The sequence below is a fragment of the Lynx canadensis genome, chromosome D2 (assembly GCF_007474595.2).
Source record: "Lynx canadensis isolate LIC74 chromosome D2, mLynCan4.pri.v2, whole genome shotgun sequence".
Lineage (NCBI taxonomy): Eukaryota > Metazoa > Chordata > Mammalia > Carnivora > Felidae > Lynx > Lynx canadensis.
This window is the reverse complement of record NC_044313.2, coordinates 78,186,545-78,200,532: the sequence shown is the minus strand read 5'-3', so window position 1 is coordinate 78,200,532 and position 13,988 is coordinate 78,186,545. Positions and strand designations below refer to the sequence as shown.

Below are 13,988 nucleotides of genomic sequence, written 5' to 3'. Positions count from 1 at the left end.
CATTGCCAGATTTGTAACCCAAGTAACAAGAGTTTGCTCCTTGGTGTGTCCCAGATAGAAACTACATCAGGTGGAGTTGTTGCACAAAGAGGGTCATGGCGAGTGACTTCCAAAACCTGACTGCCCGAGCAAGGGTAAATGGGTTCCTCTGTTTAGGAATAGGATGAATATTTAGATAGGGAAGCCTCGTCCGCCACAGCTCACACACACACACACACACACACACACACACACACACACACACTCTCACTCTCTCACTCTCGCACGCGCACGTACTTTCACTTTAATAAACTTTCCCACTGTGTTGTGTCTGTCCTTGAGTTCTTTCTTGTGATGAGACCAAGAACCTTGGTGACATCTTTGGGAGGGCTCTGGGGTCAAGGCTCCATGGCCCAGGATCCCCAGTTCACCCAGCAGCAATTTCTATATACCCCATGTTAATTTTCCCTATTTCTAACATCTTATGTAAGTGTGGTACATTTGTCCCAATTAGTAAGCCAATAAAGTCTGTATTTTCTCATATTTTTCTCAGTTTTTCTGTACGTTATTTGTTCTGTGTTCCTTTCTAGGATACTGTACTACATTTAGTAGTCTTATCTGCTTAAGAGCATCATGGCTGTGATCAGTTCAAACTCTCACTTCCTAATTAATTTCCTTCCTGTTACTCTATCTCAGTTCTCTAGGCTATTTATCTATCAGTATGGTAAAATACATATTCTTCCCAACTCTATGCAGTGACATCATGTGGGTAGTTTGAAATTGGCCATGGCGGAGTATTTATGCATCCCAAATTGGCAAAAAAGTCACAGCTTTTTTAAAAAAATTATTTATTTATTTTTTTTGAGAGCCTGTTATCGATATTTTCCTCTGTTGGCACTACGTCTACGTGGCCGTCTCTTTTCAGGAGCCAATAGGACAGTGTCCCATAGGAAGGCATTTTACCCACTGGTGTACAGAGTATTTGTAGGCAGGTAAATCCAGGAGCTGTAGGGGAGGCAAGATGTAGGGGAGTCATTTATGACATCTCTGTTTTGTTATTTCTCAGTGTATCTGCACAGGACTCTATGCTTTTGTAAGAACGGCAGAAAATGGACAAATCCCCAGGTGAGTTGTTTTTTATTATTATTTCCTGCTTTGTTTACATTAGATCTTCTGAATAAGGTATAACCATTAAGATGTAAATGTAGAAATAGGTACATGTCAACTTAGGAGGAAATATGGAGTAGCAGATTAGTAGCAGAGCTAAGGGTACAGTGTGGCAGTAACCTTCAAGTGCTTGAAGTTTGTATGCTGAGCTCTACATTTGTCTTGGATAGGAGTAGCAACCATTACTATAGGGAGTAGCAAGCATTATTACAGGAAGTGCAATGAAAATAAGAATAAACCATAATGATCTTAATGGGACATAAAGACTGTCCTGAAACTGAAGTCTGAGAACATGGTAGAAAGAGAGGACATATTGCCAAAGCATAACTGGTTTAGATTATCAAGAGATCATACTACTCAGATCTAAACAATGAGCTGTTCATGGTCCACTCGAATCTGGGATAAAACCTTCTAGTATCTTGAGAAGTGATGAAGGGCAATAGAAATAATTTACTGTAACTCTTCATGAAAATGGTTTTGGTTTTGTTTAGAATTTCATGTGCTGGTTTTCAGCAGGAAGTTCAAATTATTTCCCTGGAAAATATTTCTGCACATCATGTTTCCATTTTAACCCATTGCATGCAATTTTGGTTCTTTCCCACCACCTGCCTGAATTTGTTCTGGTGAAAATTCACCAGTGAATGTGATCTTACTGCTTGGCAACATTTCTTCTTTTCCAATAAAGCATTTAATATTTAAATTTCCATCTAAGCACTACTTTAATTGCATCTCACAAGTTTTTGTAAGTTGTGTTTTCACCTTGATTCCACGTAAATATTTTCTATTTCCTTTGAAACTTCTGTTCAACCCTGGGGTTATGTAGAATTGTGTTATTTAATTCCCAAGTAATTGGAGATATCCAGAAATTTTTCTGTTATGGATTTCTAGTTTGGCCAAAAACATAATATGTATGATTTCCTTCCTTGTAATTTCATCGAGATTTGTTTTATGGCCCAGAATACAGTCTATTTTGATGACTATCCCACTTGCGCTTAAAAATAAAAGTGTATTCTACAGTTGTGGGGTGGCATGTTTGGTAAATGTCACTTAGGTTTAGTTAAGTGATGGTGTGTTTAGGTCTCCTGTAGTCTTTCCAATTCCCTCTTTACTTCTGTTAATTACTGAGAGAAATATTGAAGTCTCCAACTGTATTACTCTGTTTCTCCTTTCAGTCTTATCAGTGTTTACCTCATATTTTGAAGATCCTTGATAGGTGATATATTTGATTTTGTCTGGGAAAATTGACGCTTTATCATTAAAGTAACGTGCCTACTTATCTTTGATAATATCTCATATAGTCTATTTTGTCTGATATTAACATAGCTACTCCAGCTTTCTTTGGATTATTGTTTGTGTTGTATTTCTCCATTTATCTTTTTTTTTAAATTTTTTTAATGTTTATTTATTTTTGAGAGAGAGAGTGAGACAGAGCGTGAGTGGGGTAGGGCCAGAGAGAGGGAGACACAGAATTGGAAGGAGGCTCCCAGCTCTGAGCTGTCAACACAGAGCCCAATGTGGGGCTCAAACCATGAACCGTGAGAACATGACCTGAGCCGAAGTCGGACGCCCAACCGACTGAGCCACCCAGGCGCCCCATCCATTTATCTTTAATGTATGTATTTTTATAGGTAAAGTTGAGTTTCTTCTAGACAGTATGTAATTTGTCCTACTTTTTTTAAAATCCAATCTGACAATCTCTTTATCTGGTATGATCAGAATATCCACATTTAAAAATTGATTATTGACATGTAGGTTAAAATCTTCCATTTTGCTAGCTATTTTTCTATTTGTTCTTTATCTTTGTCTTTTTCTTTTCTTGGATTTTAGTTGAGTGTTTTCTATTATTCCATTTTATCCTTCCTATTAACTTATTATTTATACCTCTTTTTTTAAGTTTTAAAATAACCAAGGACTTGGGTGCCTGGGTGACTCATTTGGTTGAGTGTCTGACTTTGGCTCAGGTCATGATCTCACCTTGAGTTTGAGCCCTGCATCGGGCTCTGTGCTGACAGCTCAGAGCCTGGAGTCTGCTTCAGATTCTGTCTCTCTCTCTACCCCCCCGCTCCTCACTCTCTCTCACTTTCTCTCTCAAAAATAAATAAACATTAAAAAAAATTTTTTTAAATAGCCAAGGACTTATAACACACATTTTTAATCAGATTTATTAATTTAAACCAAATATTAAACCACATGATGGATATAGTATAATGACCGGACAACAGTATATTTCCCAGTTCTTCCTTCCTGCCCTTTGTGTTATTTTTTACTTTACTTTAACATATTTTATTTTTACTTTAACCTATGCTATATACACATAGTACAATTCTACTATTTTTCCTTTGGACAGTTTAGCAACCTACAGCCCCGTGCAAACCAGTTTGTTTTCCATGTTTATGGGTCTGTTTCTCTCTTTTGTGTTGTTAGAAGTCTTTTTTTTCTGTTGTTTGCTCGTTTTTTAGATTCTACATGTAAGTGAAATATAAATGAAATTATGTGGTATTTGTCTTTCCCTGTCTGATTTCACTTAGTATAATACTCTCTAGGTTCAACCATGTTATCACAAATATGCAAGCTCTGATTCTTTTTTGTGGCTGAGTAATAATTCCATTGTGTATGTATACTACATCTTATCCATTCATTTATCAGTGGACACTATTGTTGCTTCCATATCCTGGCAATTGTAAATAAATACGGGAGTGCAGATATCTTCTTGAAGTAGTATGTTTGTTTCTTTGGGGGGATACCCAGTAGTAGAATTACTGGGTTGTATAGTATTTCTATTAATTATTTGAGGAACTTGTAGATTGCTTTGCATAGTATGAAAAACAGTGGCGGCAACGCTTTACTTTCCACCATTCTGCCCACTTTTTGCTTGGACTATTTAGGGTTTTTTAATGTTTTTAAGAATGCTTTATATATTTTGGATATTAACCCCTTATTAGACATGTCATTTTGCAAATATTTCTCCCTTTTATTTGGCTGCCTTTTTATCTTGTTGTGGGTTTCCTTCACTGTGCAAACGCTTTTCAGTTTGATGTATTTCTGTTTATTTTTGCTTTTATTTCCTTTGCATAAGGAGATTGATCCAGAAAAGTATTGCTAAAGTTGATATCCAAGATATTACTTTCTGTATTTTCTTTTCAGAGTTTTATGGTTTCAAGTTTTACATTTGGGTCTTTAATCTTTTGAGATTATTTTTGTCTGTAGTGGTCCAGTTTCTTTCTTTTGCGTGTAGCTGTCCAGTTTTCCCAGCAGCATTTATTGAAGCAGATGTCTTCCCCATTGTATATTCTTGCCTCCATTGTCATAGATGAAGTGTAGTGTAGTGTGTGTGTGTGTGTGTGTGTGTGTGTACAGACACGCACATACACATATAGGTTTATCTCTGGACTCACAGTTCTGTTCCATTGACCTACGTATGTATTTTTGCAACAGTATCATACTGTTTTGATTACTCTGTCTTTGTAGTATTTCTGGAAATTTAGGATTGTGATACTTCCAGCATTGTTCTTTCACGACATTGCTTTGGCTATTTGAGATCTTTCATGGTTCCATACAAATTTTAGGATTTTTTGTTCTAGTTTTGTGAAAAACAGTATTGGTATTTTGATAGGGATTGCAGATCTGTACACTGCATTGCATAGTATGGACATTTTTTTTAATTATTTTAATTTTATTTTTGAGAGAGAGACAGAGCATGAGAGGGGGAGGGGAAGAGAGAGAGCAAGGGAGACACAGAATCTGAAACAGGCTCCAGGCTCTGAGCTGTCAGCACAGAGCCCGACGTGGGGCTCGAACTTACAAGCTGTGAGATCATGACCTGAGCCGAAGTCGGATGCTCAACCGATTGAGCCACCCAGGCGCCCGTTTTCTGTTTTGTTATTAACGCAACAGATTTATGTGATTGATTTTGTATCCTGCAACTTTACTGAATTCATTTATTAGACCTAATAGTTTTTTGCTGGTGTTTTTAGCTTTTTCTATATGTAGTATTATATCATTTGCAAGTACTGACAGTTTTATTTCTACTTTACCAATTCAAATGCCTTTTATTTATTTTACTTGTCTGATTGCTGTGGTTAAGAATGCCAGTACTATGTTGAATAAATTGATGAGAGTGGACATTCTTGTCGTGTTCCTGATCTCAGGGCAACAGCTTTCAGATTTTCACCATTGACTATGACATTGATTGATTTGTGTATATTGAACCATCTTTCCATCCCTGGAAGAAATCCCACTTAATTGTGGTGAATGATTTTTGAATATTGTTGGATTAAGTTTGCTAGTATTTTGCTGAGGATTTCTTTTTGTGTGTGTGTCTTTGTCTGGTTTTTCTATCAGACTAATGCTGGCTTCAGAGAGTAAATTAGGAAGCATTCCTTCCTTTCTCTGTTTTGGAATAGTTTGAGAAGGATAAGTATTAAGTCTTTAAATGTTTGGTAGAATTCACCTGTAAAGCCATCTGGTCCTGGTCCTGGACTTGTGTTTGTTGGGAGTTTGTTTGGTTTTTTTAAAGTTTATTTTGACAGAGAGCTTGCATGAGCCAAGGGGGACAGAGAAAGAGAGCATCCCAAGCAGATTCCACGGTGTCAGTGCCGACCCTATTGCGAGGCCTGATTCTACGAACTGTGAAGTCATGACCTGACCAAAATCAAGAGTCGGATGCTTAACTGACTGAGCCACCCAGGTGCCTCTGTTGGGAGTTTTTTAACTTCCAGTTCAGTTTCATTTCTAGTAATTTTTTACCAGGTTTTTCTGGTGTTCTAGGAATTTATGTTATTTATTTTTATTTATTTATTTATTTATTATTTATGTGTCTATGTTCTAGGAATTTATTCATTTTTTTCTAGATTGTCCATTTTTTCTAGGTTGTCCAGTGTAATTTTTATAGTAATATAATCCTTTGTACTAATGTGTCATTTTTAACTTAGCTTCATTTCTGATTTTATAGTTGGAGTCTTTTCACGTTTTTTTCTTGATTAGTCTGGCTAAAGGTTTATCAATTTTGCTTATTTTTCAGAGGACCAGCTCTTAGCCTCATTGATATTTTCTTTTTGTTTCTTTTAGTCTTTATTTCATTTATTTCTGCTCTGATCTCTTATTTCCTTCTTTTGTGCTAACTTTGGTTTTGTTTGTTTTTCTTTTTCTAGTTCCTTTAGATGTTAGATCATTTATTTGAGTTATTTCTTGATTTTTGAGATAGGTCTTTATCACTATAAATTTCTCTTAGTATTGCTTTTGCTGTGTCTCAAAGATTTAGGACTGTTGTGTTTTCATTTCTGTCCAGATATTTCTTGATTTTGTCTTTGATTTCTTCATTGACCCATTGGTTGTTTGGTAATGTGTTGTTTAAACTTACATTTAGATTTTACATTTGTGTTTCTTACAGTTTTTTTCTTGTAACTGATTTCTAGTTTTATCCTTTTTTGGTTGGAAGAGATACTTGATATGATTTCATTCATCTTTAAATTGTTGAGACTTGCTTTGTGGTCCAGCATGTGATCTGTCCTGGAGAATGTTCCATGTGCACTTGAAAAGAATGTGTATTCTGCAATTTGTGGGTAGAATGTTCTGTAGATGCTGTTATGTCCATCTGGTCTAATGTGTCATTCAAAGCCACTGTTCCCATATTGGTTTTATGTTCTAGCGATTTATGCATTGATGTAAGCGAGTTGTTATAGTCTACCATAGTATTAGTGTCAGTTTCTCTTTTCATATGGTAATTTTCCTTATATGTTTGGATCCTCTTTACATTGGGTGAATATATTTTTTCAATTGTTATATCCTTTTGTTGGGTTTGATCCTCATCCCTTTGTTATTGTTAATGACCGTTTTTTTTTTTTGTTACCGTCCTTGTTTTAAAGTGTATTTTGTTTTTTTGATAATCCCTGGTGCTTTTAGAATTATTATCATTTGCTTAAAGTTTTTTCCATTCCTTCACGTTCAGTATCTTTGTTTCTTTAGTTCTGAAGTGAGTCTTTTGTAGGCAAGATATAGTTGGGTCTCGTTTTTTTATCCATTAAGTCACCCTATGTCTTTTTATTGGAACATTTAGTTCATTTACATTTAAAGTAATTGTTGATAGGTATGTACTTACTGCTATTTTGTTAATTGTTTTCTGGTTGTTTTGTAGTTGTTTTCTGTTCCTTTCTTCTCCTGCTCTCTTTCTTTGTGGTTTGATGGTTTCTTTAGTGTTTTGCGTGGATTCCTTTCTCTACATTTTTTTGTGCATCTGTTAAATGTTTTCAGTTTGTGTTTACCATGGGGTTAAGGTACAATATCCTACGTGTATGGTACTCTATATTATGTTGAAGGTCGCTTAAATTTGAACATACTATAAAAGCACTAAATTTTTACTTCCTCTTCCGTGTTTTACGTATGTGATGTGACATACCTTTTATTTTGTGTATCACTTGAGTAATTTTTGTGGATATAATTGATTTTACTATTTTTTGCATTTTAACTTCCATAGTGACTTTATAAGTAACTAATCTACTACCTTTACTATATGTTTGCTTTTACTAGTGAAATATTTTTCTTTCTTAATTTTCCTACTTCTACTTGTGACCTTTTGCCTCCACTTCAAAGAGTTCCTTTAACATTTCTTTTGAAGCCGGTTTAGTGGTGATGAACTCTTTTAACTTTGTTTTCTTTTGAAAACTCTTTATCTCTTCAATTCTAAGTGATAGCGTTTCTGGGTAGAATATTTTTTTTGTAGGTTTTTTTCTTTACAGCACTTTGACTACATCATACCAGTCTCTTCTGGCCTGTAAAGTTTCTGCTGAAAAATCAGTGATAGCCTTATAGGGTTTTTGTTATGTGTAACTGCTTTTCTCTTTCTGCTTTTAAGACTATCCTGGGGCGCCTGGGTGGCTCAGTCGGTTAAGCGTCCGACTTTGGCTCAGGTCATGATCTCACAGTTTGTGGGTTCGAGCCCCACGTCGGGCTCTGTTCTGACAGCTCAGAGCCTGGAGCCCATTTCAGATTCTGTGTCTCCTCTCTCTCTCTGCCCCTCCCCTGTTCATGCTCTGTCTCTGTCTCAAAAATAAAAAATAAACAGTAAAAAAAGAAAATTAAAAAAAAAAAGACTATCTTTTATCTGATTTGTGTCAATTATGTGTCTCAGTGTGGGCCTCCTTGACTTCATCTTGTTTGGGGCTCTCTGTGCATCCTGGACCTAGGTGTCTTTTCCTTCTCCAGATTACGGAGGTTTTCAACTATTATTTCTTCAAATAATTTTTCTGCTTCCTTGTCTCTCTCTTTTTGTGGGTACCTCTATAGTATAAATGTTACTTGGCTTGATGATGTCACAGAGCTCTTTTAACTTACCCTCAATTTTTTCTTACACTTTTTTATTTTTGCTGTTTGGCTTGGTTGCTTCTGTTAACTGTCTTCAGGATTGCTAATCCATTCTTCTGCGTCCTCTAATCTATTGTTGAAGAAGTATTCTAATGTATTTTAAATTTCAGTTATTCTATTCAGCTCTGAGTAGTTCCTTTTCATATTTATATTTCATTGTTGAAGTTTAGGTTACTTCATTCACTCTTCTCTCAAGTTTGGTATCTTTATGACCATTACCTTGAACCATATGTGGCACATTGGCTTATGTTTATTTCAGTTAGCTCTTTTTCTGTTGTTTTGTCTTGTTCGTTCAAATTTATTTTATTTTTTAATTTTTTAACGTTTTTTATTTTTGAGACAGGGAGAGACAGAGCATGAACAGGGGAGGGTCAGAGAGAGGAGACACAGAATCTTAAACAGGCTCCAGGCTCTGAGCCATCAGCCCAGAGCCTGACGCGGGGCTCGAACTCACGGACCGCGAGATCATGACCTGAGCCAAAGTTGGTCGCTCAACCGACTGAGCCACCCAGGCGCCCCTCAAATTTTATTTATAATGTTTATTCATTTTTTGAGAGGCAGAGAGGCACAAAGCACGAGCAGGGGAGGGGCAGAGAGAGAAGTAGACACAGAACCTGAAGCAGGCTCCAGGCTCTGAGCTGTCAGCACAGAGCCCGACGCGGGGCTTGAACTCACAAACCGTGAGATCATGACCTGAGCTGAAGTCAGATTCTTAACTGACTGAGCCACCCAGCTGCCCCTGTCTTGTTGTTTAATTTGGAACATATTCCTCTGTCTCCTCATTTTGTCTACCTCTCTGTTTCTATGTAATAGGTAGGTCAGCTATGCATCCTCATCTTGAAAGTACTGCATTGTGTAGATAGGGTTCTTTTCCCTGTTGTGCAGTCCCTCTGGTCACTAGAACCCGATGCTTCAAGGGTTGTCCTATTATTGCTGAGCTGTGATTGCTGTGAGCATGCTGATAGGTGTATCTTGCACTCTGTTCAGCTACCTGTAATGACCCGCTTTGCCTGCCTGCATGCACACTGGGTGGGAATCTTTCTCCCTGTCTAGCCAAGAGGCTTAGCTGCACCATGCCAGCTTGCTCACAGGTTGAGCCGTACTCAGCCTGGTTGGTCTGCATTTAGCTGCTGGGACAGCTTGGGTGCACTGATCACCGCTCCCTGCACGGCCAACTGAGAGTCTCACCTGCTTGAGCTGTAGGTGCGTTGGTGTGTGCGGTTTAGCTCCCCACCTCCCCAGGGCTGAGTCACTTTGGAGAGGCACTTTCCTCACCGGGGCTGCCTGCCAGGTGGGTGGGCTGGGAGCGGTTTTGGAGAAGCACCCTCCTGGGTGGGTTGATGGAGTAGGTCTTTAGAGGAGCACTGGGTGGGGTACATGTGGTAGAACGTAGATGCAGAGTGTTTGTACTGGCTTGTATAAATGTCTGGCCAGGCTCTGGGAGGGCAAAGAAAAATAGTGCCTTCTAGCTTCCTCGTTTTTGGAAAAAGCTTCTGCAGATCCCCACCCTTCCTGCACACATCCTAAAATTAGTCAATAAATTTTCATGTATACCCCCAGGTGCTTTTCAAATGACTGCTTTTATGCTGGGATTATAATAGTGATTTTCTTCTAACACATTAGGCATGGCACTTGTTGTGTTCTAGTTTTTATGGCTCCTGGTGAAATTGTCTTTATTCCTTGTCTGTAATGTTTCTTTGTTCGCTGGCTGCACTTAGGATTCTCATTCTTCTCTCTCTCTTCAGCGGTTTTAATATGTTGTGCATTGTTAGGCTTTTGGGAGGCATTTATGCTACTTGGTATTGTTGAGCTCCTTGGATCTTAAGTTTGTTTTCTGTCATTAATTGGGAGAAATTTTAAGACACTATTTCTTGGGGTTGCCTGGGTGTCTCCGTCGATTAAATGTTCAGCTCTTGATTTTGCTCAGGTCATGATCTCACAGTTCCGTGAGTTCGAGCCCCATTGGGCTCCATGCTGATGGTGCAGGGCTTCCTTGGGATTCTCTCTCCCCTTCTCTCTGCTCTTCCCCCACTCATGCTGTTTCTGTCTCTTTCAAAATAAATAAACTTTAAGACACTATTTCTTAAAGTGTTTTCTGTTCCATTCTTGACCCCACCCCCCCAGGTCCCAATTATGCATATGTCAGAACAGTTATTATATTTCACAGCTTTCTAATGTTTTGTTTTCTGTTTTTCATTTTTTTTTTCTTCTCTTCAGTTTTAGTTGGCTAATTTCTATTGACCCATTTTCAATTCGTTTATTCTTTCCTTACCGATGTTAACTGCCGTTCAGCCTGTGAAGCTTATTTTTCGTCTGTTATTAATTTTTTATTTCTAGATTTCCATTTAGTTCTCTCTGCTGAAATTATCCATTTGATTTTGCATATAATCTTTTCTGTTAGAGTCTGAAACATATTAGTTATAAGTAAATCTTCTTAGGTAGTTTCAACATCTCTGCATATGTGACTCTGGTTCTGATGGTTACTTTGTATCTTAGTAGTATCTGGTAGTTTCTTTTCGTATGCTTTGTAAATATGTTTTGAAATGCGTATATCTTGGGTCAGACTCTAAACTGAGGTAACTAGATTCTGGAATCTGGGCATGACTTTCCTGCTAGGCCTTTAGCCCAGGGGTTGTTTAACTGTTAGGAGTTGGGCAGCATGTGAGGGCTACTGTTTCTGCTATTACTCACAATGCATCACAGGCTTCAAGTTTCTATAGAGACACCTTGTGTTTTAGGATACGGGTTTCTTTACAGCTATGTCTGTTCATTTCTGAGTTTTAAGGGTTCTCTTTGCTTTCTGTCTCAGAGACAGTCTCGTTCCATGTATTTATTTATCTCCTGTCCATCTATCAGCAATATTCTATTGATACTGTTCCGCCACGCTTGTTAGCTTGGTGGTGAGAAGTCGTTGACAGAATGTGTCCTCTTTCTCCAATACAGCCTCAGTGTTAGGTCTGACCTTGTGGCCGTGGCCTTCTTGGTTCTCTTGCCCCACCCCCAACCCCAGCTGTACTTGGTGACTCAGTGCATAATCCTGCCCTTCCCCCAGGAGTAGTGTAAGTGCCCAGTGGGGTTCGCAGAGACAAAGCTGGTAAGAAGGGGCAAGTCTCAACATCTGTGGTCTGAAGGGGTTTCACACTGTCGTGTCCGTTCACACTCAGGTCTTCATTAATAAATGTGACCCCTATTCTGGTTGAGTTCTTACCTGTGGTGCACCTCAGGCAAAAACATACATTTTGTCTCTTCCTAGATTTGGGATACTTGGGTGCTTTGTGACCTTGGCTCTCCTGTAAGTTAGGGGGGAGAAAAGTTGTGAATTTGAAGTTAGTCTGGCTCATTTTCATCGTAGGAATGAGTGGTTTTCTTATTTGGTTTATATATCCTGGGGTAGAAGCTGAAGTCAACCCATGTTTTAATACTTTCAGTATTTATGTATACTGTGTTGCTTCGTAATCATAAAGAACATTTATCCATCATGTTTCAAGCCCTGCATCTCTAACTCTTTAGTTAAGCATAAGCTGTGACACAAAATAGTTAAATTTTTGACTCCAGTATACTTTTTTACATATTCTAATACATTCTAGTAATAACCTTATTTTCAGTTTTGGGACTATGTCATGTTTGTGTAATATTTAACTTTCTAAAGAAAAAGAACAGTGTTTTATTTTTTTTAGTATTTATGACACCCAGAACATTTCAAGGCATAGGGTATTAATAAAGTAAAACAAGCATGATGTTGTTTCATTTTTCTTTCTTGTACAAAACCTAACCCAAAGTAATGTACACAGTAGGCATATTGTAACAGATACTCAACAACGAACCTTCAAGAATTAGTTCCCATGTTTCTTTCCTGTGCCACTCCAATTCTGACCACTTCAGACTGAGCAAAAAATGTACTGTTTCAGGGGTCACTGTCATTTGGGGATGTGACTGTGGACTTCTCCTGGAGGAGTGGCAGTGCCTGAACCCTGCTCAGAGGACCCTGTACAGGGACGTGATGCTGGAGAACTACCACAACTTTGTCTCATTGGGTAAGCAATCTGCACGCCAAACTTTGTATAGCATGCGTTTTGTTTCTTAGATACCAAAACATTTGGTCTTTTGTGGTTAATATTGTTGGGACTTTTGCTTCAGGAGTCTGAGGTGGTTAATCTCTTTTGAGCACGAGGAAGAATATTTGTATTTTCACATCCCATGAAAGGTTTAAATGAGCCCATCATGGTCCACCTCCTGAAAGTATACCTTCTCCCTCCTTTAGAATTGCTGTACCCATGCAGCTTTGCCCAAATTCTGTGTCATTTTTCCTTTTACAGGGTTTCTCATTAACAAGCCAGAGGTGATCTTCAGATTGGAGGAAGGGGAAGAGCCATGGATAGTAAAGGAAGAATTTCTGTACCAGAACTACCCAGGTGAGTTAGTGAGTACCAGGAAGGTTAGTGAGGAAGCCAGGAGAGATTACAATCTAAGTGGTCAGTTTAGGAGTTGGACACTTCAAATGTTTTCTAAGAATCTCTTAGTGGCACCTACTTTTCAAGTAGAGAAAGGATATGTATATGATAAAATTGAAAGCGAAAAGGGTAATGCCTGAGAATGACCGTATGCTGGTTTTCTGATTATTCAAAGCTCCGGGTCCAAGGGTATCGTTTATGCAGACGAGTCAAGTGATAAAGGGTTTTTTGTGTGTGTTTAATAGCACAAAGCTAAAACTTAGAAAGGTAATAAAATCTAAAATTTGGTTCTTGAGGAGGAGGGAGGAAATAATATTTTCACTGCTACATGTAGTACTTGATACTATTTAAATAAGTAGGCAATAAATTAATGGGATTACAAGCTTGTATTAGATTAAACTACTGTAACAAAAGCACAGCCATTGTTATTTACAAGATTACATCTTTGTACCTAAAAACAATGGGAAAAAGACCATTATGTGCCGGAAGAACATTGCTAAAATGAAACCCTCAGTAAATCCTACAAAGTAGAAATAGGACGTTCCCTAGTTGTAGTCTGATAAAACCAGAAATCAGTAACAAAATTATGAAGCTCAGAAGACAAACTAATTCTTTTTCTTTTGCATTTGTATTTCTTCCTTGTAAACTTCTAATATTTCTCATGTTCTTAGTTTACATCAATATCAGGTAGAACTACATCCCCTCATATTTTGCTTTATTCTAGTTCCTAATTGTAGTTGGTGAGAGGTTTTTTTGTTGTTGATGGTGGTGGTTTTGTTTGCCTTAGAACGTCTTTTCTTTCAGTAGTAAAAAAGACAAAGTAAATCTGTGTTACCCCTATTATTTATTTAATGAAATTTAAATTAACTTGCCTTTTGCATTATGCATTATGGCCACACTTGCCATACTCCATTATGGCCTTATTTGGCTGCTGCAATCTTATTTTTATCTTGCTTACACTCATGCTAAACACCATTTGATCCCCTCATCAAATATCACTTAAACATACTCTAATCATTCACACCTTTCTGC

General features: G+C 37.8%; 1 protein-coding gene across 1 annotated transcript in view; it reads left to right on the top strand.

Moving 5' to 3' along the window:
- Positions 1-13,988, top strand: part of LOC115527629 (zinc finger protein 33B-like) — an 81,249-nt gene that overhangs the window by 9,078 nt on the left and 58,183 nt on the right. Inside the window, 4 exon segments of the mRNA XM_032595235.1 lie at positions 1,046-1,100; positions 12,411-12,450; positions 12,453-12,539; positions 12,822-12,917. Coding sequence (XP_032451126.1) covers positions 1,089-1,100; positions 12,411-12,450; positions 12,453-12,539; positions 12,822-12,917 — 235 coding nt within the window. The 5' untranslated portion in view covers positions 1,046-1,088.